Here is a 27043-nt window from a genome sequence, read left to right as displayed (position 1 = left end):
TGCAAGCATGTTCGGGATGCGATTCTCTCCCTCGAAATGCAAAATGTTGCTTCAGGATTGGGTTGCATTGACACCCGAACTAGTGATAGGGAGTGAAGTAGTTGAGTGTGTTGACCGCTTCACTTATCTTGGAAGTCTCATCAGCACTGATACGGAAGACTCGACTAGCTTTTACCAACTTGCGTCATTTATGGCGTAGGCGAGATATCCGTCTATCAACCAAAGGACGTGTTTACTGCGCAGCAGTTCGTCCCGTCCTACTTTATGGCAGTGAAACATGGCCGGTAAGAGTAGAGGATATTCGTAGGTTACTAGTATTCGATCATAGGTGTCTTCGAAACATTGCTCGTATATCATGGGACCATCGAGTAAGTAACACAGTTGTTAGGAAACGGGTACTAGGTAAGGATGGCAAATCAATTGATGAAGTAGTGAAACTTCATCAGTTGAGATGTCTGGGACACGTGTTACGTATGCCTAACGACCGACTACCTCGACGTGCTATGTTCAGTGGTATAGGAGTAGGTTGGAAGAAAGCTAGAGGCGGCCAAACCAAAACATGGCACAAGTCCATGAAGTCACTGACAAGTGGACTGAGTCATGTTGGTAGGTGTAGACTACCTGGTTGGGGACCGCGAGATGATAGCAACCTATGGTTAGAGACCCTGAATGACATGGCTCAAAATCGTTTGCAATGGCGCAGGTGCATACACTCTTTGTGTTCTCCCAAATTCTAATCTTCTGAATTCTCCATGTCCCTTTTTTCATCTTTCCAAATTTACTTCACTGGATTATACTCTTTAAATAACATCTCCAAACCCTAATCTTCCCGATTACTGCTTATACTCTTGCTACCTCTACCACTACGGGATTTGAATCGACAACTGCATCTCTGTGCCAAGGTGGTGTGGCAACTCGAACTGATGTACATACGTACGAAGTTCTACGTTGTTACTGACTGACTTAACATAGTTTCCGTTTGGTATAATAAAATGTATTCGGCAGATCGTTACTGTAACGTTCTCTTTGTTTTACCATAGATGAGCCGTCGCGCTTCAAGAAATCGCAAATACGAATCCTGGTTAGTGCATTTTTGATGAAAAGTATTTTATTGTATTTTTCAAGAGCATTAATATTAGTAACAGATTTGTGACTAAATTTTTACGTTGATGACGATACTTTATGTCTATTTAGTGGGTCTTTTATATAATTTTTTTGTAATGCACTTTGTTACTAATAGTCGACTCCGTGGGATATTCAAATCTCAATGTATGCTCAGTTATTGAGTTTATGTCACTTAAATATTTGACGATGGTGTTTTTTTGAGGTATTGTACGTGTATTTGTGAGGTTGTAATCTAATGGCTTAAGGACGGCTTTCAACCATGTGAGTGATAAACTTTATTCGATTAACCCTTAGTCAGTATAGCTCACAACTTTTAACTTACTTTTACTCCTGGCTGTTGAGTTGTGTTGTTTATTCAGTTGTATATACTTTCAAAGTTATTTATTTTATATTGAAAACTGTTTAGCTCCTAATCACTTTGCAACAGAATTGTTTTCACTCAATTGATAATCAGATTCATCCGAGATAAATTTCTCAAAGTTCTGGTAGGAGAAGTCAACGAATTCGTGAATTAGGCAGTTGATGAGTCGTGTTTTGTTGCATATTCTGTAGGTTATATATTAAAAATTAGTTTACAAAAATGAGATTTTGGGAGTTTGATTTTTCATGTCATTTACTAACTATAATTTCAGATGAAAGATCATTTACTAAAAACGGAATCACTGAAATTAGAATTATGTCGGCTTAGTCACACGGATGTGACTTCATCGTCGTCACCTCAATTAGAGCCAAAAACTCTTAACAGTCAAGCAGTTAATTTACCTGATCCTATTGTTCCAGTGAAATGTGAGTAAAATTTCAAATTTGGATAAATTTAATTACTGTACTTGTTTGCATGGATAAAAGATATCTAATAAGAATGTAGACCGATGAACTAATGAATTGAGTGCTTTTTGGTTGAAATACATTTCCATAGTATGGAAATACATTTCCTCTTGAGAAGCTTGAAAAGGAAGCTGAATTAATAAGCAGTAAGTGTCTTACCGATCTTACTTTGGTTAAATGAGAATTAACAGGAATAAGGTTTCAATATTGTTTATGGCATCAGAAAAATAAACATTGAAAACATCAAAAAACGAATAAAATTGACACATTAAAAGTATAAGATAATATGAAAATTCGGGCTTTAAAAGAGGATAACGAGTGAATACATCTGCTCTGTGAACCAATTTTCAGACGTGGTATGTATAGTCTTGAATCGTCGATTATATCTGCCTCACTGATTCCAATCATTAAACTTGCAATCTCGCCCTAATTTAGTTAGTGACTTTGCTGTGTTTGTCGACATAAGTAGTATGTAACATTGATCAGAGGTGGAATGCATCTCCAAAGAGGGTTGAGAAGATTGATCTGAAGAAAACATGAGATGAAACAGAAAGGATTTGAGAATTAGAAGAATCATGAAGGATATAAAAGACACTTGATAGAAGATTTGCAAATGAAGTATTTAATGTATGGTTGTCACATTTTACCAAAGAACTCTGTAATTTCGCATTAAACAATATAAATTGATTGTCCTCACCTGAGTGTTTTTTCACTAGTCGCCCTCAGGTTTTTTTGAAACTACTCCTGTGATAGTCAGCTTTGTTTAAATAGTAAACGGCTGAACATAGATAACTCTTTTCTCTACCATCTAAGTCGATGAAGCTTCAAATCTTCATCATTTTAACATTATCTAAGCTGTTGTTCTACTATGTTGTTCTAAAATATTTATAGGCACATACTAGCTACAAATGCATGTTTTCTACTTTCCAAATCTGTTTCACTCAATTTAGCGTTTTTACTTTTTCATTTCACATGTTTTCGTGCATGCATGTACTTTTCGTCACTATATTGATCTTAGGTTATGATGTATCACGACAGCCTAAAAAGAATGCCGATTCATCAAAGAAAGGCCTATTTCATTATCTACCAAAAGAAAAAGATGATCATCAATCATCATTGAAAAGCAAGTCATCACCTACTTCTGAAACATATCAACCACAAGATTCAGGTACAAGTGATAATTTTACATATTTTAGGGGAGACTGTTTGTCGACAGATTCAGTCGAACAAATTAATGTTTGTTTATCCTCAGATAAAGCTGGAATTCTTACTCGTATTAAGCATTGGTTTTCGCGACAGAATGATAAGACTGAAAATCCTTATGAATACAGTGGAAAAGCTAGTAAGTCACCTACACATTGGTTTCATATTCAATGAAATCATTCAATTGTATTCATGTCTGTATATGTTAACAATGGTCCTGATTAAACTTACCAGATTTTGAACAATTAATTGTTTGTTCTAAACTTCTTGCCGTGTCATTTATTCGGTATTACTTATTGTGAGATAACTTTTTAGGAGTTATGAGGAACCTAACCATTGATTCTTGATTAGTTTGGTTGTAACATCTTTGACATAAGGCTTGAAGTTTACCAATACGGAAATGGTCAGAATCAATATTAGTTGCGTAATTGTTTTCAGCCGACCATTATTTCATCCTGTTTGAAATCATTTGAAAGTATAATTCACTGTTATCTAGTTTACTATCCATTTATTTTCGAAAATTGTTTTAAGGAATACTTGGAAACAATTCATTAACATTGGTTAGTATTATTGTGATTCCATCTTTAAGTATGTTAAAGTGTTTGATACACAAACTATATTGTGAAGGGATAGCAAATCAGCTTTTTATTATTATAGTTTTATTAATTGTCAATTAGGTAAGAAGAAAAAGGAATACGAAAAAAATGAATCAGAATTTTATGCGTTTGTATTCAATCTGTGTGTTATACTCAACTCAATTTATCCAAGTAAATAATTGTGATACAATGGTAATGAAAATGCTATCATAAACATCAAGTCATAATATTCTTTTATTCTGTTTGTTTCCTAGTTTATTCAATACTTAAAATTGTAACACGATACTAACATATTACATTTATTAGTATATTTTAACATGTATCAAACGTTTTACTTGTTGAACATTGAGCTAAATATTAATTTGTAGTAATTAGTTATTGTTGGGGACGTTATATCCCCAGAACTCACTTGAAAAAGGTCATAATTTCGTAATTCTATTTTGGAAATTTGAATTTCTTTGTTTTCGCACCACAACCGCTCTTTTCTCCTTCATGTCGTATTTCCCAGTTGGGAGAATCTTAAACGCTATTGGTCCACTGTATCTTTTAGTAGGCTGTTTTGTAACCCTTCCCAAGGACGGTTTTGTGCTGTATGTATACGTTTTGATTTGTGTCTGTTGTTATCACTCGTGCTTCTGGCTTTTTGCGGAATATACTTCCCCGTTCGGACTTCGACTTCTCTCTCTAGTTAGCGGGCTGGGACGCAACAGAATAGCTAGTTTATTGGTCTTTGGTCACAAGTCTTTGTTCCGTTCGCAGACTAAGTGAACTCGTAATCACTTCAGTTATATTCTAAAGTTTTCTTTTCCGTGTTGGTCGGACCATATGACTTAAGCTTTCTCTGTTAAGCTCTAAAATGTATTAATCATTATTTTAATTTGTTAAGTTTGGCTATGTATGAATGGGAAAAAACACGACCATTTTGTTACTTATTTCCATTCTGTCCCCAATGCCCTGGTACGGCCAAGGTTGGGGAGAGTTAGCTCTCCTTCTCGAAATGCTCTCACATGGCCATGCGTATGCAGACAATGAAAGGAAAGTCCTACTTACTGCCTTCTTGCAGCGGGGATGCTGTTTACGAATTTGAGATGACGAAAAGTGAATATCCGGAGCTTTAACCGGGTTGATGGATATGGAGGATCCACCTAGGGGAGTTGGAAAACCCTGATTCCAAACCAATGGTGCATATGGGCTCCAAGATCCTGAGAGAACAAATGGCGTATGGACCTATTGTTGGTCACCGACTACCTTGTAACGTTGATCCACTGCTTGTAGATTGGACCTCTATGTCAAAGGCTTGGGATGTGGCCTCCTAACAAAACCACCTGCTTCGGTTCGGGCACCTGGACAGTATTCCAGCCCCTACACAAATCGAATGATTTGTGTGGCACATGTATTCTGTGCCCCCTTGTGCCAGTGTTTATGTGTTCAAATAAATATTATCTCCATTCTAGTTTATTCTAATTCTAAACGATTGTTCCCATACAATTATTTTAAATAATAATGAATTTCATTTACACTGCATTACTTTCATTGATTTGTATGGATATGAGCAGAACCTGTGCCTACCGCTATATTGGTTGAGGTGGATCATTCGAATTCTACACAGTTGCCATTGGGATCGCTTCACTCTCCTCCTGTCCTTCCTTCATCTCCTAGTCCTTGTCCAAATTCAACGAACACAATTGAACAAGAAGAATCTTTAGCTCTTAATCAATCTGTTAATTCCTCTACAATTGAACCGGCCATTGAATCAAGTGTGAAGACAACTTCTTTGGATTCTTCAAAGTTCAGGGATTCCTATTTAGAATCTGAACCAAATGTCGATTCAACTGATATGGTAGACGGTCTAACTGAGAAATTTTATCGTAGTCGACTTTTAGAACTGGGTGATTATTTAATTTTAGTTTTCTTCCATCCTAACTACTATGCTTACCTAAACACCATCATCTGTCAATTTTTTAAACGCTTTTCTTTACACTAGATTTCCAATATTTTGAGATAACATTATTGTCCGTGATGCTAAAAAGATATCAAAATCTTCTAATTAGTGTTTATGGATATGTATGTAAAGCAAAACTGCTCAACGCTAAGTTTCTTCATAGTGTTTTCCATGTTTGGGTAGATAACTAAGTGAGAAATTTCATGGTTAAAGTTAGATTTATCGACGAAGGGAGTAAATAAGTAGATAAGTGTATAAACCTGCATTGACAGCGTTCACTGAGTCATATGTTATGCAGATAAAGTCACAATCTAACTCAAAGTGCACTAATGAGGTAGAATTTGATCGATAAGAATGACCAGGTGATCAGATCGGGACATTAATTCAGTCCAATTAATCATAAACTACTGTTTTTAAATGTGTGAAGAGATAATCAGATTTCTCAGTTGACATCTTCGGATTAACAAAAATTCAATGTCTGGATTCATTTTTCAACCCAATTTTATTGATTTTCTCTTCCTGTTCTATTACAAAGTGTGACAACCTGAAATTTCACTTCTGTACCAAACTATAGGTTAGCATGTCTGTCAGTCCAAATCTAGAAGAAAACGAAAACTTGATGTGTACACTTTAATTCATCCACTTCTGTTGTAAACTATAAAGATTTCCAAGATTTTGCTATTTAAATATTCTAATAAACTTATATTTTATCACGGTATTTCTTCAACTGTTTAGTGTCATATTTGATTCTAATTATTGTTTCTTATTTTACCAGGTACCTCCAGCAATATTGTGGTTGAATTTTTGGACAAGTTTTATAAACTTGTATGTATGATTGAATATTTATCATTGGTTTTTAAATGTTTTTTTAATTTAAAAATAGTATAAATTTGTGCTTTTCTGTTTAAGTTACGTAGATTTCATCATTGGTATCATTGAAATGTTGCTCAGACGTTGTAGAATCACTGAGAGTAACCTGTGTTGATATCAATCGTAAGTTTAACTGTCATAGGAGGCAGGAAGCATTAAAATAGTGGCACTGTATCAGTTAGATGGACTGGATTAACGCCTAATCACTGTCCATTAAGTCGTACAGTAGTGATCAAATCAAAATTGAAAGAAACAAAGTATGGTCTGATGCCAACTGTTAATCATGGTTATGTTTACGGGAAGTATACTCCTTTAGAACGATAAAAGTTAGGGGTTAGATAACCTGTGTAGCGCATATATATTTGGTACACTCTTGTACCAATATGTATGTGTTCAAATAAATAAATAGATAGCCTAGTCCACATAAGCCTAAAACCGAGCACAATAGTTCAAATGCATTCATTCTTAATTGAAATTTACAGTAAAATTAGTTCTGGTTTAGTCGTTGTAGTGTAAGTAACAACTGGATATTCACTTTCCGTCCTCTCAAGTTCGTAAACATCATCCCCGCTGCGAGAAGGCAGTGAGTAGAACTTTCTTTTCATTGGCTGTATACGCATGGTCATATGAGAACATTTGGGGGGCAGACGCTCGAAATAAGGGCGAACTGCTAACAATGGTAAGGAAACACAATCACGGTAATAAAATGGAATAAGTGTAAGGAATACATGTGAATATTTGAAAATAGCACACATAACAAACGGATTATAGGTTTTATATATCAAAAAATGATTGACAACAACATAAACTACTGTATATTAGTAATTCATTTGTATTGATTGTTTGAATCTTCTCATTAATGTTTAGGACTGCAATCAATCAGTCTCATATAGGATGAAACATGCGTCCTGGATTCCACTGTTAGATACTATCATCCATCTCTCCTAATGAATATTAGTAAGTAACTTAGTAGTATAACATGGAAAAAGAAATTAAGTTAAAAACCAGAATTCTCAGTTGATATATTTATGTACTCTTATTCATCTGACAAATCTCAAGACTTAACTACAAATCTTTAAGAATTAACATATATCAACAAATCGTTTGATGATTTGTTTCTTTACATCAATATAAAAGGTTGTTTACATAATATTGTTAGCAAATACAATGTATATATATATATATATATATATATATATATATATATATATATTTGTTTTCTAGATTTCTAAACATCATTTACAAGAAGCACTGATTTACTTTCAAAATGAATTTTCAAATTGTTTAAAAGAAGCTCAAAGTGAGAAAGTTTCCTAGTTAAGAGTTTTTGTTAACAACTTTATTTTGTAACAATAAACTTATAAAATAATTTAATATTCTTTGCATGTTTGAATATTGACTTACCATTATTATTATTATATTTGTTATTATCACTAAGTTTATCTGGCGCCATCTTTAAACAGTGTTGTAGTAGTGGTAACTGTCAATCAAGATTTGTATTATGTCAGTGGGTAACATTTCAAATGATTCATTCTTTTATGAGAAATGAGCTTTTCTATGTTTTATTAATGACATCAGTTAGTGTTTATTGTTTAAATTAATTATAAGTGTGATAGAATAGCTATTTGTAAGTTAAGTAGTAAAACGCTCATAGTCACCTTACATTATGAACTGATATCAATTAGATATTTACGGAAAACCAGAGAGCATTAAATAGATATTTCTTTCTTGTTCGAGAATTGCAAGTAATGTATACACCTACAATCCTACACATGATCGCATTTTAGTTCGTGTGATCTCGTAGCGAACACGATACCATTCAATCGCTAATTCTTAACACGATTCAATTTATGATGTTGTGTAATCCTCACATAATATCATCTATCAGTTCTTATTTCGTTCTCAACTTGTCTAAATTTACAGATCATGATTTTTTTTTTACTAGGACCTCACTTATACTCACTTTTTCAAGTAGAAATCTATATCGTACATTATACTCTTCATTATTACAACATTGATTCTATTTAAATCGATTTAGTTCATGTTTATTTATCTCTTCATAACTATTCTTTAGCATCACATGATTCAATTATTTTTCTAATTCCTTCATTTAAATTGTATTTCGTGGTTATTTGTAAAACGAAATGTTTTGTTATAAAGTTCATAATCATTATCTTTAATACGCTCCGTAAAAAAAAACTGACGAAGTAAGTGTTTATAAACAATAATTCCCATTATTCGAAATCAAAACTTTCCGATAACTCATCCCTGAACTCTATCACTGATTATATTCTTGAAATAATTCTGAAGTTCATGATGTTTTCTTGAGGATCTTCGTATCCTGGAAAAGATCTTTGAGCTATATTTTTCTACTGTGCAATAATATTAGTGTACACGAATTTTATTTAAAATAATAATGGGAAAGTTTCAGGTAGGAAGAGCAATAAAAAATTCCCTATATTGACTTGTATCTCTGTCTTATGGCTTCTCAAATGTTGCTACGTTACCTCAACCATGCTCCCAAAAACGCGCTAATTAAAATCAGCTGGACAACACTGTCCTTCATTTCATCATACTTGATCTACCATAAATTCTTATATACAGTTCTTATGTATTGAAACCTCTTTGTGTAGACTTGATAAACTTTTAAAGCTACTTTGTATTTGGATGGTACAGAATACTTGCTAGGATTTTTAGGCACCAACCGTTAGTTGATCAATTGGGACGATTAGTCAGATTTTGCTGTCATGCAGTAATGTCCATAAGTACGTTTTCATAAGTATTATTATCATTACCATTATTTTAATATAAATGACCACACGTTATTTGATATTTCCTTTCTTTTTTTCTCTCAGATGATCCTAATTCCAAGAACCGGAGTATTTTGTTTAAAGAAGTAAGATATAGATTGTTTTTATGTGGTGTTTGTACAAATTAAAAACAAAGATTTTTTTATAATTGTTTCATTGTATGATTGCCATCAGTTGTTTTAACTTTTCTTTGAACCAGTTAATAAGTGCATGCATTGTTCGTGAACTCGCTTCAATTTCTTTTTTCTGCTGGCCATGAATTCTGAAGATACAGAGTTTAACATACTATTATATGGTATATGTGGACTGTTAGAGTTCCAAATAGGAATGAGACATCTGTTTAGTCTTTCTTAGTTTTAGGTAGTTCTTTAGTTAACATCAGCTTACTTTTCACAGAACTATCTCATGCTATATTATCAGTATGTTTATAGGACTATAAAGTTTTTTTGTTATTTATACAGACGAGCTTTGATTTATCATAAGTTTATAATGGTTAAATAATTTGTCGTCTTTTTTCATTTCTAAAAGACTGAAAATAGTAGCCACAACTCAGATTAATTGATTTCTTTTTATGGTTTATTTTTTCACATAATTTTTAGTTAAATCTTGCCATGGATAAAGCCGAACAAATCAAAGCCCAGTTATATTGTAACAGTACAATGATGATTGGTGAAAATGAATCTCCTAGTTTTCAAATTGGTGAAGAAGTACTCGACGAAAATCCACAAGAAGAAGGTAGGCGTTTTCACTTTATTATGCAGATTTAATTTAGTTTTTTGATGAGGTTTTTTTACATTCTGTTATCACTGAGGTTACTTCTATTTTATTTATTTAACTTCTATTCATTTCTATCTTCATCATATGTTATTTAGACGAGCATTCAATATGCTCATAAATAATCTTATACTTTCATAACTATTGCGAAAGTTTTAATGAATAGATTAATCTCGTGCGAGGATGATTAATCACTCAATGTTAAAGGAAACATCACTTTTAAGATCTATCCAAGCGTCTAATTGCACAAATTAGAGATACACGTGAACAATTGAAACTCAAAACAACGATTTATCTAAAGAAATGTTCAATGCAAGTTACTTACAAATCTCAAATCTTGAGATATCTTTGGAAATTAACGCCTCTTGATATGTTGAGGTAAAAAGATTCCCTGTAGTAATTACGTGAATATTAATTGCAATGTGCGATAGCGTAAGTCACAGTCAGTAACTGTCTAAAGTCGATAATAATTATCAACTATTAGATGGAAACTAATAGCACTAAGACATAGAAAATCTTGTGTCTAAAAATATATCTGAGAAATGCACAATAACTAGAAATAACTATTTCAAGTTAGTTTATGCAAATACTTAAGAATTTTACGCAACAATAAATGGACGTTGAACCATGTGTCCATACATTATTGGAAATGCAACTGGTTACTAAATATCAACAAGTAGTATAAAGCAATGCACGCAAACGAGTTGAGTGAGAGGAGAATGGAAACTGTGAATGCCAACGAACTTAGATATTATGTTACGAGTCAAGAACTTTGGTGTACTACAATCGGAGTGATTCATTTCATTATGGGCAAATAAAAATTATATCTTAAAGTATAGGGGTCATATTTTGGTTATTAGTGAATGCCTGAATCAAAACCAAACCCTTGGATAAGTGTGTATCGTACAGTTTAGTTTGTAAAATTCAGGAGTTTCAATTATGCCGTTTCTCATTTCATCCTCTGTAAAGTTATGAAACATTTTAAGGTGCTTCATTGGCATTTGTTTCTATGGGGAACTTCAGTATGTTTTAATCTAAGTTATTAACTTCCATACCCGATAAAAATTCGTATGCTTAACCTTGAGTCACACCTTAACTATGAGGCCTATCCATACTAAACAACTGCTCAAACCGAAGTAAGGGGAGTTGGGCTTGAATCTGCGGCTTACTAATTGAAGGTCAAATACCGTAATCACTGAGCTACCGTTTCAGTGTACACTGCTTAATCGTTCGTTTTTGTAGCTCTTCAATAAGTTTACATTTTAAATTACTTTTTTTAAGTCAAAGTATTATATATTTCAATGGTTAAGATCATGAGTCAGTTGGAGCAAGACCACCATGGATGTGTAGCTCAATTTCGTGGATTAGTTGAAGTTAGACATTAACACCGTTGGGTGCCGGCTCAGTGGTCTAGTGTTTAAGTGCTCGCACGCGAAACCAGCAGGTCCTGGGTTCGAATCTCGCAGGGGGAGAGGTTGTGGATGCGCACTTCTGAGGAGTTCCACAATAGGACGAAACGGCCGTCCAGTGCTTCCAGGTTTTCCATTGTGGTCTAGCTTCAACTGACTCATGATCTTAACCATTTGAATTACTGTAATATCCACAAAACCCATCTGATATTATATATTTGTTGAGAATATAAATTTTTCAAAGATATATTCCTAAATTAGTTATTTAGTTTATCTACATCTAAAGTTAATAGTTATGGACTATTTTATTCAGTTTAATGTTAGCGTTTCTTAACAATTGATTGTAGAAAATTTTCATTAACAGTTAGCCTATTACTTCCATGTGAATCATTTAAATTGTATATCACCATCCTTTTGATTAATAGAATATCATTTATTAAACGAATAAACAATTGAATAATTTAGTATAATATTCTTTGTTCGTTTCTTATTTCAGATCAGTGCTTATTAATGTGATATATATGGAGAGAGAGAGGTCTATCTAACCTATTTTATGTTGTTTGTTGAAAGCTTGATATCTTTCAACTAATCGTGATATTGTGTATATTTATTATTTGCATATTTTTCTTATTTCTTTTTCTTATGTGTAACTGGTAATGTTATATGTAATTGTTAATTTCTATCGTATAAACACTTGTGGTGCTTATACACCTCATATATAGATCATATTATCTTTTTATCGAAAAGTGTCTTTCATACGAATTTTTTTCTTTCAATATACTTTAACGGTAAATATAAACAAATTGTTTTGTAGTTGATTTCTTATTTTTTTTCTTCGAATAAGTACAAAACTGCAGTGCAAGGCCTATCCATTGCGTAGTATCGAGTCATATAAAATAATAGTTTTGTTACTTGATCAGTAGAATTCGATCAACAATAAAAGATTGAACATGTGTCTGTATTAGACACTACTAATTAATAGTGATTTTTTGTAAATATTTGAGTAATGTAAGTGCCACATTTTAAATAACTGGGTTATATATTTCCTGAGTGATACGGGTCTCAATCATATAGTGAACGTCTACTGTGTCAAATTATTTTATATAGTTTAATAAGGAGTACAAAGTAGCTAATCAAACTGTCAATAAATTGTTCAATACATCGAAATAATCTTGGTAGTAAAAATAATGTTTTCGAGTTATGGGTTAATGAATCAAGCCAGTGTTTAGAGTTTACTAACAAATATTTAGCAAATAGTTGTTTTTCACTACCAACGACCAATGTATTTAAGGTTGAATAAAAAACCCGGGCAAACCGCTAATGTAGAAGCATTATTCAGTTATGTTTTATAAAGTAGTTGTAGTCAGTAGATGATAATCAAAGTATGGCTGAAATCTATTTATCAAACAAATCCTCTAACTCTATTCGCGGTATTATGGACCAATAACTAATTATACCCTAATATAAAATCGGCTATAGACAAGCTTGGGTATCGTATACGCATAAATATAAATTGTCCCAACTACAACTTCTATTTATTCTTCTGATAAAATACCTATAATATCCAATTGAAAGTCTCAACAAGAATGTGTTGTATAACAACTCAGCTACTTCAAATAAGTATGAAACCCATATAACTCAAACCTGGATTACTATCTTTGTAGCTATAGTTATTTGTTCAGTCATCGAAATTTCTTAACAAAACACGGATTCATTTACTCGATCCTGCATCACGCTTTTGTTCTAAGGGATGAGAGTAGCATTGATCTTATAAGAATAGTTTTTTAATGGTGTAAGTAGTAATGATTTTGAATTATCGGTATTCGATTGTATTAACAATCACTGCTGTCTTCTATGTCTATTTTAAATCTTGAAGATATGATTTGTGATGTTTGTTGGTGTAGGAATTTCTGTGGAAGCGGAACTTCTAAATGAATTAAAATCTTATGGGAAAGAGGTTTTCTGCTATGTTATAATAAGAGAGATCCCAGTGGTTTTTATTTAAAATATGTATGCACAATGAAGTGTCATCCTAATTGACTGATAGCTTCTCAAATTACATGAAGGTTGGTTTTATAATAAATTTAGTATCTAGCGTTATGGGCAACCTGTCAGTCGTGGACGCAAATCTTGTATATTTGATAAAAGGTTTTTACACAGTAACTGTATGGTCAGTAGGTCATATACACGAGTTTCCACATCTTACTTAGGAGATCGGCCTTTGGTTTAGTCATTTGACATCGATCAGAAGGATGTTATCCACCCTTCATTGATTTCTAGAGCTACAGTTTTTTTATTTACCGACGTTCAGGAAGAATACAATTGCACAAGATGTTTTTGATATTTGCCGACGCATGTTTAAATAATGACAACTGTCTGGTCACATCAACTTATGTGGTGAACTTTATTTAGTCGGTGATTTTGAAAGGTTAACCGAACGTACCATCGGTGTAAGAAGTGTGGCTAAGACCCATCTTGATGTTTACGGTGATCCAGGATTCTTTCTTTCGATAGTATATAAAAAAAACTGTAGTCCATCGATTTCGGGAAGTTGTATATGTTGATGGTATCTGCAAATGCAACAAAGGATTGTCAAATTCTATCGATATCGGTTATAGAACTTATGTTTTAATAATGCAGAATATTAACATATTCATCTGTTTATAAAATAAATGATGACTAAATGATAATCTTCTATAATTTTTCAAATATTCTTGACCGTATACATGTATGGATAGTTAATACTCTGAATTCAGTAGTAATATGAGCTGTTGATTTAAATCATTGAAAAAACATTCTAAAAAATAATTTTCACCTGTCATCGAATTAATTTATTTACAGGAAAACTAATTACTGTGATACTGGTGAACCTGTGTCTATCGTGAATGAACTTGTCAATTTAGGCTTACTAATAATAAAGAAGTTATGATCTGTTGTCAAAAATGATATCAAATCAATAATAAATATATTTTTGTTATATCCGAATGAGTAAAAATTTTCTCTGAAGAAGTGGCTCACATTAAGTCATGAAACGTAAGAAATACAATTTTCTTACTTAACGGGATATAACAAAAATATATTTAATATTAACCCTCTACCGTATGCTCAATTTATTTGAATCTATCAAGTCCAACCTTGGTATTGATACATATAAACTGATTGATAATCGGATATTAAACTACTTTTTTCCTGCATACATTGTTTCTATGCATAACAGTTAGTCAATGAATAGTTATCAGTTCCTGCTATTTTTTCTGGATTACATATTTATTCATCCGATTTGTGTATAAGTTATAGTTAAATCTAAACTTAGTGGAATAATTCGAGAATCATTAAACATAGCTTGAAACATTAAGTCCTGTTTTCAAATGAAAAATAATGAATAAACTTTTATATTTAACTATTTTTTACCCAGCGTCTTATCTTTGAATGTACTCTATTAACTGAGACGATATTCCACTGTCAACACGAAGTGATTTAATTTCTTGTTACTTCATACAATATATATATATCATGAATTCAGGTTTTAGCGTTCCAGTAAACTTAATAGAAAATTGTGTATTAAAGAGATTGTCCATTAATACTTTATCTTCCTTTGGTCATTATTTCAATACAACTTATCATCTACGTTAATTAGTAATTAATGTTTGGTTACTTGAAAGCTTATTTCTCCAAAACAGTCGATCCGATTGAGTCATTTCTTTTTATCGAATAAGTTTCAAGTACAAAATTATAAATCATAGGATCCAACAGAAACTACCTAGGTTTCATGAGATTCTACTAATCAGATTATGATAAAATGGAGTAAGTATTAACCAAACTGCGGCTATCTCATTGGTTTTATCCTCAAAGGGTCACACCGAATTAGTCAAATGAGTAAGTATCAAAAAGAAATGAAGGATGGTAAGTTTTACACTTAATTCTTCAGCATCCTTTCTTCAGTGACATTTCATTCGATGATTAGTAATATAACATGGTGATTCAAACTAGTGTAAATGGAACATTTTTTAACGTTCAACGTAATAACTAAAAGTCGAATGTTTTAACAAATAGCCTACCTATTGATTCACCATAATTAAATCTCATTATTTTTGGAGTAAACAAGAAACGGAGGGTTAATTAAACTAAATCATAATTTCATAGAAAGAACCGTAACTATACATCACCTAATTTCTCTATTCCATCTTTATATATCATATTGATCATATCTTAGTGAAACTGAAAAATTCAGCTGAATAGGCTATTTTTTTATATCGAAAAATGAAATGATAATGAAAATCCTTTAACAATTTAAATTAGTAAGATCCAATATATGATGTATAACATAGTACTGAACTTAAGCAAATAAGATAACCATTGACCTTACCTGTGGAACATTTTACACAGAACTAAAATACAAATTATGATTTAATAGTTGAATTCACGTGTCGATTAAAGCTAGAAAACTTGAAAGTATTAAATGGCAGTTTCGTTCTAGTATGGGACATCTCACTAGTGTGCATTCACGATCCAGCACACGGGACTCGGACCCAGGACCTTCGGTCTCGCGCACAAACGCTTAACCCCTAGATCACTGAACCGGCATCCAACGGTATTAATATCTAACGTCAACCAGGACGAAACAGTCATCCAGTACCTTCATGTTTTCCATGATGGTCTAGCTATAATCGACTCATGAATTCAATTATTAAATTACTCCAATCTTCACATCCCCCTATTCTGATATAATTATGATTTATTGGTACCTCAATGTATGAAATAAGATAGTAGATTATTTTATTTTTCTGCCCTAATACACTCTTATTCTCTTCTAACCTTTAACGATTATTTCATATTTTGCTAATGAACCAATCAACATTGCAGAATAACAGACAGTTAATTATTTTACTTAGAATGATTTCCTCTCATTCTCTTTCTGAGATAGAATAAACATATTTCTCCTATCATTTTATATTTATTTTAATTTTTTTTAACGATATATGTCTTGTATGGAATGATAATTTAAATGAATACAAAAGATAGAAACATTGAATTAGCGCGTCAACAATAAATCCGATTGGTTTGTAATTTACTAATTACTAGTTATTATTAACAATAATCGTAAACTACTACTTATGATCGTATATACATTTTTTATGGAAAAAATTTGAAAATCATATTTTTTTTAACAAACAATCACTGTTTATTTTAAAAAGAAACTTATGTTAATACAACCATTTTATATGAATTAATTATTCATTTGTTTCATTAAGATGTTTGAATTATCCGATAATTTCAGTGAAAAGTCTAGATCTATGATGATTGAACAAATGAAACAACAGCATTGTTTCTTACAATATGATAAAGAGATTATATCAAATTTTTTAAACCTTATGAATATTCATTATACATGGAATTGTTATCACAATAATAATTGTAATAATGATTTTGATATTAATAATATTCAAGAAAAGTTAACTATTGAACATTTGAATCCTTTCATGTCAATCAATTCATATACAGATTATCCATTTTGGTCATCTATGTTAATATCAGCAGCAACTGCAGTTGGAACGACAACAACTACATCAGGAATAATACCATTATCTGCCACAGTAATACCATCAACAATTATATCACCAGTTAAATCATTATCATCCTTATCAATGATGACAATTGATGGTTTACAGAATGACATTAGTAAGATTAATTATGAAGAGGACTTTTTTAGTAAATTACTTAAATGCACTTTAATACAAAATGAAAACTTATATTCTAATGAAATAGAGCAGTCAAGTTTATCCTCTTCATCTTCATCATCATCATGTTCAACGAATTCATCGTCATCACTGTATATGAGTGGAAAGAAAGTCAATGGATTTTTTGTTAAAGATATATTAAGCTTTGATAAACATAAAGTTATTCGACGACAGAAGACTGATGACAGTTTGGGAAAAGAAGTTTTAGTAAGAGGAAGAGGTGAAGAGAAAGAAGAGGAAGATCAAGGAATACAGAATAAAGGCAATATAAATGAATATAAAATTACCAATTGTACAGATATCAGTCATAATAATATGAATTATACTTGTGATAATAGTAAAGAGCCTGAGGTCGGAAGTTTACAAAAGAATAAATTGATCAATAAATTTGCTGCTGGATCAGAAAAAGAGGAAGAAGAAGAAGAAGAAAACGACATTAACAACACTGTTAATAATAACAATAAAAACTATTTACGAAAGGCATTAAGTGATGATGGAATTAAATTGAAATCCAATCGTAATCATAATAAAAAATTGGGTTCACGTAGTAGAATACATGAACTAACATCATCGAATAAGCTTAATACCAATGATCCAAGTAAATTACATCTACCAGCTTGGGTATTTTGTACCAGATATTCCGATCGTCCATCGTCGGGTAAGTTAAAAAGATCTCATTTTTTAATCGATTTAAGATACACTGAATTAATTTTCTGAATATTTCTCTATTAAACCTCGATAACTCATAAATTTTGATGCGCTCTCCTGAATACATTGTAAACGGAAGTTTTTCTCAGTTATTGCTTATATGATGGGTAAGAGTTACATTTGTTCATGTCAACATATAAGATTCTACCATGGGAGCAAATTAGTCTTTTGGTAAATATATGAAAACTAAAAACATGAAACCCATTATTGGTTAATCTAATAATACAGAATTAGGATATACAACAATTAAATCTCACTATGAATTTAATCAGTGTGATGTGAAGATAAAGTCTGAAAAAAATGGAACTTACTTGTATCACACATTTCGAAACATTTGACCACATATTTGCTTGTAGAAATGAAACGAGATCAAATTATTCATTTACAATCTTAGTCTCAGATAAATGCAGAAAGTCTAGGAGCAGTCACCTCTATAGTCACAAATAAGTTTAGAAAATAGGTCGTAGAATTAAAATATCGCCGACTTTAAAACTTTAATACAGAAACTATCAAGGTAACATTCATAGATTTATCCAAGCCTTATGAACTAAAGTAATTTCACCCTTTTTGCATAATACAGAACAATGTATTATCACTTTGGATTTTTTATCTACTACGGTTTACCTCTGATGTATCTGAATGATTTATTAGAATTTTTTTCGAGATAGCAAACTATGATAAGTCTGTATGTGATTAAAATAACTTGTAATATGTTGCGTAACCAAATCACTTACTGTTCAGATCAAATATAAATATACTCAAACTCTTTTGATTGCATCAGACAAAGTTTGTTCAATACCGACAGGATTGAAATTACAAGGTTTCATTAGATTTATGACCATGATATTTTAACATTTAAAAGAGAGAATAGGGGTTATATCTAGGTTATATTATATATATATATATCCCTCTGTATTATACGAATAAAATTTACTCAACTTTTTCACCAAGCATAGTTATGAAATCAGTTTCACTAAAGGATTGTTTTGTAGCCTAACAGGTTTCAGTTTGCATGTTCATAATTCATTAATGCATTTCATGGTTTTTACTATATAATGAATTCATAAATCTCATTGGAATCATTAACTGACCTAAGTTAGACCACTGTTGAAAGCCAGAAGCACTAAATGGTTGTCTCATCTTAGTATGGGACTCTTCAACAGTGCGCATCTACGAGTCTGTACGTGGCACTATAAGCCAAAAGCTTCGCCCTTAAGAGTGAACACTTAACCTCTAGACTAATGAGATTAAACACTTTCCAAAACCTCATTCTGATAACTATTATATGGTCACTAGTGGCTAGCTTTGAGAGGAAGCTTCCGGAGTTTTATTGAGAAGCCATTAAGAGTCAAGTTCAATCTGTGTTGGCTGTAAGGCAATTACTTACCTAAGATAATGAAAGTCGGTTGCCGCAATTTCACGAACTGATTAATGTTAGACATTAACATCGTTGGATACCGGCTCAGTGGTCTAGAGGTTTACCGTTTATACACAAGACTTAAATTCTTCGCTTAGAGTCTCGCGTGCGGAGTCATGGACACATACTGCTGAGTAGTCCCACAATAGGACAAAGCGGCCTTCCAGTTCTTCTAGGTTTCCATTTGTGGTCTAAATTTATTTGGTTCATGATTTAAGTGAAATTCAGCAATTTCCACACCCCCATACAGAGTCCTCAAGTTTTTATATACGTTATCAAATTGTTGAAGTGTTTAAACTATGAAGAATTTCCAAAATCGATGACCAAGATATTCTGTACTACAGAATCAAACCGGATTTCATCAAATTCAATCTAAATAATATATCAATGTATAAAATCATAGTTGATAAACCTAAAATGTCATTCATCTAAACAAATCCGTTCAAATTGCGTGGTCAAACTGTAACTTGAATCTCTTGTGCTAGTTATGTGTATAACTATGAATAATAAGTTATATGAGACAACTGATTTAAAGAAATTATGAAGATTTTGATATAAATTGGTTATCAGATAAAGTATGATTCGGATATAGAGTCTGTTTGCATCTGAGTGAACACTAAAAACTAATATCTATAGTTGGATACTTTTAAAATTTATTGATAAATAATCCTGGAGATTTCCTTAAAGAGTTTTTATGAGTCTCACCTGAATTGTCACTGGCTCAAACACTTTTGGTAATTATTAGTATATAATGTTTATGAAGATTGTCAAATTTCATATCTTGCATCACAGACAGATTTTAGTTAAATAGTCATCGAAATACAGGAAGCCCTGCTTCAGTGTTACTCTGTGATGCAATCTATAGATTTATGACAGTTTTAAACTCGTGCTTTCGGATCTATTATTGATCACCGTAGCAGTATAGTTCTGAAATCATACTTTTAAATCAGTACTGAATATTTATTTCTTAGTTGATCTTAAAAGCCTAAATATTTTTTATGTTAATGAGTAAAACATGCAAAAGTTACAGATTTTAGATTTACAAGATGGTACTAAAGAGCTTTCAAATATGTTTCGTAATGCTCTTAAAGGACAATAGATTTCCCTAAAAACAGAATCTCTTTCAAGTCGTAATGTAGAAATCTGTTCACTTCTTTGGCTATCTTTCGTGTTTTTTAATCGACTTTACAATCCTCGTTAAGAAATAAAATAAATATATCAGTAGTGAACTTTTCAGTAATTTCATTGTCGTAGGTCATAAAGTTACATTTATATAAAACAATTCACATAATAAGCAGTCTTCTGCTAAATTAATAAAATGATTTTAATAATTTCAAATTGAATCTTTTGGATTATGCTCAACAGTTTTTCAAAACGAATCCGAGACAAAGAATAATTTACCACTGAATATTTACAGTCTAATCTAGTATAATCACTAATCTGATAAATTAAACTAGCAGGTACATCCAGTTGATGAAACCTGCATCCTGGCTCTCTCTACTAGCCACCTTCTACCTTTGCTTATGATACATGTAAGTTAATGGCAATATCAAGGCAATCTGCACAGGATGTGCATATACAGTCCTAAGCATCAATGGGAAAATTCAAACAACCAATAAAAATGAATTGAATTAATTCTCATTTATTTTTTATCTATTGTAATTATAATTATCATGTTATCTATGAAATTCCCAAGGTTGATGAAGTAGATTTCGGAATTTATTCTATTAATAGTAACAATAATGATAATACTCGTTTTATTCAATACCATATATTTGATTAAAATAATATTGCAATAAGTTCCCGTTTTATGACCACTGTACTCGTGAAGATTCAAGAAAATTTGTACAAAAGTTTTTAAACAGTGGTTAATTACCATTCATATTTATCGGTTAATGTTTATGATCAGTTTTACTCTCGTAATGTTACTTCCTAGCACTTTCTGGGTTTCTCAATTATAAGATTCTCGATAGGTTGTAAATATTTTGTCAAGGATTATGAGCACTCAAGGTTGACATATAATTAATTAATTGAAAAAATCTAAAATAGGTAACTTTGTGGCGATAAATTTTCATTTATTTTTTTTAAAAGCAGTAGACTAGACGTCTGAGCAGGCCTTCATGTACTAACAAACAATGTGAAGAATTGATTTATTCTTGCTTATGGTACATTACATATGTCAATTTACCTGTACATGCTAACGGAGACAGGTTGAAAGGACAGAAAGATGGTCATCTACACGTTTTGTAGAACATATTCCACATAACCTATAAATACATGTTGATCACAACAAAGTAAACATTCCGATAATGTAATAAGAAGACGAAGATTATCAGAATTATGTGATATATTAGCGCAATACATTTCGAACAATCTGATCACACATACACTTGTTAAGAGCATTTATATATAAAAATAAAAGGTCAGTTATCTGTTTAAGGGTTGTGGAGATTGTTAAGTTTTTGATTGAGATCATGAACCGATTGATGTTAGACCACCACTGAAAACCTGGAATCACTGGACGGCTAATTCGTCCTACCATGGGACTCCTCAGCAGTGCGCATCCACGACCCCGCTCGCAGGATTCGAACCCAGGGCCTGCGGTCTCGCGCACGAACGCTTAACATACTGGAGCACTGAGCTGGCATCCAATGGTGTTAATGTCTAACCTCAACCAGCTCACGAAATTGCGCGACCATCTTCCATTGTACTGAGGTAGACACCTGTTTCCACCCGACGCGGATTAGCTCCACTGGTCATAGCTTCTCACCAGAACTCCGAGAATTTTTCTCATGAAGCTAGTCACTAGTGAGCGCATGGTAATTATCACTTAAGGGGTTGTGGATGATAATGATAAGAGTAATAATAATGTGAACACAACTCGAAATCTAATCACTCTGGATAATAAGTCAATATTACCAGGGTATACCTTAAACCTATCCTGGTAATATTGACTTATTATCCAGAGTGATTAGGATTCGAATTGTGTTCACATTATTATTACTCTTATTATTATCCTTATCTCCTCTTACCCCATTTCCAGTCTAGTTGACCTTTTATTTTTATATATAAGTGCTCTTAACAAGTATGTGTGATCAGGTTGTTCGAAATGTATTGCACTAATATATTATATAGTTCTGATAATCTTCGTCTTCTTATCACGCTATCAAAGTTTATCAAAGGGACTAATTGCTTTAAAGTAAACATTGTATTTACAAGTTTTTGAATTTCGCCACTGATCCGCTGTCAATAACTAATGTATTTCAGTTACAGTCAATGTTTAAAGCACTCATTCAAATTGTCGTTCATTATTTCCTCGTAAAAATCAAGAGTATTATTATATGACTAACGTTACAATATGATCAATGTATAAACGTTTAGCGTTCAAATTTGTGCATATGTGCACACATGCATAGATTCCTTCTCACTACACTTGTCTTGTCAACAAACTACACAACGTAGATCTCCATAAAAACTCTACTATCGTTATATCCTCAACCAAAAAATGTTATGGAAAATGGCAACTTAGTGTTGTAATTTGTGGCCTTGTGCCCTATTAATATGTAACGTAATGATACCGCCAATTAGAGAACAATGATTTGTCGACCGGATCAATGACGTATAAAACTGTACGAGTAGTCTAGAGTTCTTGTCGGTCCTTCTTCCTGACTAGCCCTGCCTGTTGAGTTCAGAACACAAATCTCAGCCTTCACAATATGAATTATATATTTCTACACATACTGGGTTTATATGTAAACCAAACAGGCCACATCACACCACAAAATAGAAAATAACATATGTACAAGATCTGATCAAAAGTGGCTGTGATCGTGGGAGACTGTAATCACTAAATTTAAGAGTAGTAAATCGTATCACAATAGTCTTGTAGTAAGAGGAGTATAGATATACATAATCTAGTTACTGAATAGTTATATATATATATATACCCCATTTCCAGTCTAGTTGACCTTATATATATATATATATATATATATATATATATATATATATATATATAGGAAAAATAGTTTATCTTCAGTTTTGTGACACCTTTAAATCTTGTGTCATAGAGTTTGTCGACTCTCACTAAACAGCGAATTTCGATTCACTATGGTGATTTGCTTAGCATATAGGGAATAGTCCTCAAAACATCTTTTGACTATCTGTATGGCGTCACTATTTCTTTACTCATTATAGTTTTCTCATCTCTAAAGAATGAATTAAATGACCACTGTTGCAGAAGTTGTTATATATATTCAAAAAATACATTTAACTTCAGTTTAATACATTTTTCAATCAGCAAACAGCAACCACGGTACAAATATAGATGGCATCTCGTAAATCTTTTCATATATTCATCTGCTATTGAAAAGCTGTCTTCAAAAGTATTTATTAATCATATTCAATGCATTTGATAGATTGTCGATGTTAGAACCATCTACTGAGTAAAATATTCTGTTATGATTTTCTTTTCACACAGCAAAAATTTATTCATTGCCAGTTGTACATAATTGTTTAGCGACCTAAAATAGTAGATACTTTACTGAAGGAGTGTTACTTTTTATAAATGGTAAGAGTGTTTTAAAATTACAGAAATATTTACTACGTGTCTTTAGTATACCTTTGGTAAACTGATGATCCGAAACCTTTTATTGGAGCTAGGTAGCTTTCTGATTGCTTTATAACGATGTCTAATAGTGCTTTCATCTATTAATTCAAGGATTTAAACTTCAAACTGTTTCATTTAATTCGGTACGTTTATTCGTATTTAAATCATTTAATCAGAGTTTACTTTTTTTAAAAGCCTCAGGCTTTTAAGTATAAATTTCACCATCATTAAATTTTGAACTTCGGCTTTGTGATTTCTGTTAACACGGAGTTTTTCAGTACGTTACCAGTTAACCTCAGAAGCTTTCTAAGTATACATGAGTTTTCTTTGTAGATATGTCATTCATAGCTTGGACATTTCAGCGGCCAATTTCTTGAAAAAAAGCTATTCGTAAGCTCTGTGAGTGTTGACAGTTTTTTATAAGTTTTCATTTCTGTGAAAATTGAAACAAATTTCAGGCTTTATTATGTTCAACAGATGTTATATGATAAATGTATGAATCTTATGGTTTATTTTATTCATTCCTTTGAATATTTCGACAATGCTATGTGAAGACAAAATGTATTGAGCAAATATATTACATAATTCTAATAACTTTCATTTTCTCATTGTATTATTGAAATTTATCAAAAGGACTAATTGTTTTAAACTTTTGTATATTGTTAATTTCGTTCAAGCACACCATCAATATTAATCAACTTTATGAATTATTTGAATGTACTTCTAGTTAACTGACAATAACATCGAATTATTTAGAATCATTCCTAAGAATATTCCAATCATTTATTTAAAACATCCCATTTTTAAATTCAATAATCTTATTTATAAACTTCGAGGAGAATTCCTAGTGTACTAGGAAGAAGTGTGGAGTTCGACTAGATTGAACATAAAGCAAATTTAATCGATTATAATGATTTTCGCACTATATTTGAGAATTAGTTGAATTTTAGAATGTTAATCATTAGAGTCTAGTCCAGTAATGTTAATGTATCGTGCGTGTTTGAAAGACAGCTAAATGTCCTCTGGTCTATTGAGGAGCTTTTGAATGGCAGTAAAACAACTAATCGGTTTTGGGTGGTTTTTCAGTTGAAGTCAATTTATATTGTAAATTATTTTCAAATTGATTTCATACTTTTTAAAAAATCAAATTTATTTTTATTTTAAACAACCGAAGTTTCAGGAAAACTTTCAATTTATACTTGTTTACAGTTATTTCTAGGTAGAGAAAAACAACACTAATCACTTTTTTATTGATAGTATCCATAGTTAATAAGCAGTTCCTATCTTTCTTTCATATATCACTTATACTATTTCAATTGTCATCGTTATTGTATATTTACAACAAGCTTATAAGCTTGTTTATTAATTAGTTTAAAGATAAAATCACTGTAAAAGAATGTTCTTTATTTTCCTAGCAAAAATGCTAAATTTCTTTCTATCCCTATGTTTATGGAGGGATGATCACTTGATTATAAACCGTAACATATACAGAATGATCTAAATGTTTTCTTGCATATATCTATTAGAATCTTTCCCAATTCTCCCTCTTCTCTCAATCTGAAAAATACAGCCACAATAATAAACGAATATGTAACTGAGACCAATTATGATGCACCTGTCTAACTATCAGTATACACTATATTATTGCCCATAATCGAGGCATTTTTCTGTTATCATACTTTTCTAAACACACGTATATAAATAGACATACACACACAACTATCTCATTAAAATGGAGAATTTGAAAAGTCACATAAGAAAGTTATTGTCTTTCTGAAACGAAAAACTAAAATGACATCCACGTTAGTAAGAAATATTACGGAAAAAGAACTAAAGAATAACGTGTATTCTTCTTTTTTAGTTATCTCCCTCCCTATCTATCTCTCTCTCTCTCAAGTTCTACTGTCTCCTGCTTGTCATTACTTTTGATTAGTGAAGCAAGAATACAGCGAGTGAAATAATAATAATAATAATAATAATAATAATAATAATAATAATAGTCACAACAATACTGACAAAAACAGTATTATCAATGTCATCATTATCACCAGTGTGGACAATCTTTATGTACAGAAGCTTTACAGATAACGTTTCTACATAGTTTCACAAACTGCCGCATATATATATATATATATATATACATATATATATATATATATCATTGCTAATTACATGAGACAGTTGAAGTTCTTTCTGTCTTTATCGCTTCAATTTTCATTTCACTTGACCATAGAAACAGAACACAACAATAATAATCAAGGTAATTTGTACAAATATTGCAAATAGAATAAGGGATATAGGTGGATAGGTTGGGAGTCTTGTTTTAAATTAGTAATAATAATTCTTCTTACTCTGTAAAAAAGAAAGCGAGCAAAACGTTTTGGTCTTTAAAACTAGTGTGTTCTTTTTTTAGTGATTTAAATATCAAATGATTAGAATATTTTGGTAAATTTTGAAATATTTAAACAAGCATTCAATGTCTATTATAAAAATTAGTATGAAAAACTTTGTTTTTTACTAATTTTAAACAAAATAACTTTTACCTAATTACCAACTATGATTTTATACAATGTTATATGTATATATATAGTTCATCTTTGTGTGTTATGTGAATGAAGGGAAGAGAGAAAAAAGTATAATGAATGAGCATATTTCGTAATGTTAAACATGTTGCTAATGTATGTATGTATGTATGTTTGTGTGTTTGTGTGTGTAAGCACAATTCATTTATTACGTAAGTTAAATTATTACTATCATCATCATCATCATCATCATCATCATCATCATCATCATCATCATCATCATCATCATCATCATCATCATCATCATCATCATCATCATCATCATCATCATCATCATCATCATCATCATCATCATCATCATCATCATCATCATCATCATCATCATCATCATCATCATCATCATCATCATCATCATCATCATCATCATCATCATCATCATCATCATCATCATCATCATCATCATCATCATCATCATCATCATCATCATCATCATCA

The 27043-nt window shown here is 31.6% G+C and overlaps 2 protein-coding genes across 3 annotated transcripts in view; both read left to right on the top strand.

The window, feature by feature from the left end:
* Positions 1-13985, top strand: part of ULK3_1 (Serine/threonine-protein kinase ulk3) — a 32845-nt gene extending 18860 nt beyond the window's left edge. Inside the window, exons 10-18 of one of the 2 annotated variants that reach the window (XM_051216004.1) lie at positions 1041-1081; positions 1758-1911; positions 2969-3292; positions 3831-5638; positions 6467-6516; positions 7786-7861; positions 9417-9457; positions 9971-10106; positions 12051-13985. In XM_051216004.1, coding sequence (XP_051066551.1) covers positions 1041-1081; positions 1758-1911; positions 2969-3292; positions 3831-3928 — 617 coding nt within the window. In that variant the 3' untranslated portion in view covers positions 3929-5638; positions 6467-6516; positions 7786-7861; ... (1 more) ...; positions 9971-10106; positions 12051-13985. The remainder of the gene's footprint in view (positions 1-1040; positions 1082-1757; positions 1912-2968; positions 3293-3830; positions 5639-6466; positions 6517-7785; positions 7862-9416; positions 9458-9970; positions 10107-12050) is intronic. The other variant, XM_051216003.1, reaches the window with a different exon arrangement.
* A 2572-nt stretch (positions 13986-16557) lies between these two features.
* Positions 16558-27043, top strand: part of SMOX2 (Homeobox protein engrailed-like SMOX-2) — a gene marked incomplete at its 3' end in the record, with an annotated part of 28438 nt that continues 17952 nt past the window's right edge. Inside the window, exon 1 of the mRNA XM_012940717.3 lies at positions 16558-17950. Coding sequence (XP_012796171.2) covers positions 16807-17950 — 1144 coding nt within the window. The 5' untranslated portion in view covers positions 16558-16806. The remainder of the gene's footprint in view (positions 17951-27043) is intronic.

The sequence above is a fragment of the Schistosoma haematobium genome, chromosome 4, assembly GCF_000699445.3.
Source record: "Schistosoma haematobium chromosome 4, whole genome shotgun sequence".
NCBI lineage: Eukaryota > Metazoa > Platyhelminthes > Trematoda > Strigeidida > Schistosomatidae > Schistosoma > Schistosoma haematobium.
Note: the sequence above shows the minus strand (reverse complement) of the source record. Positions and strands in the feature narration are given on the sequence as shown.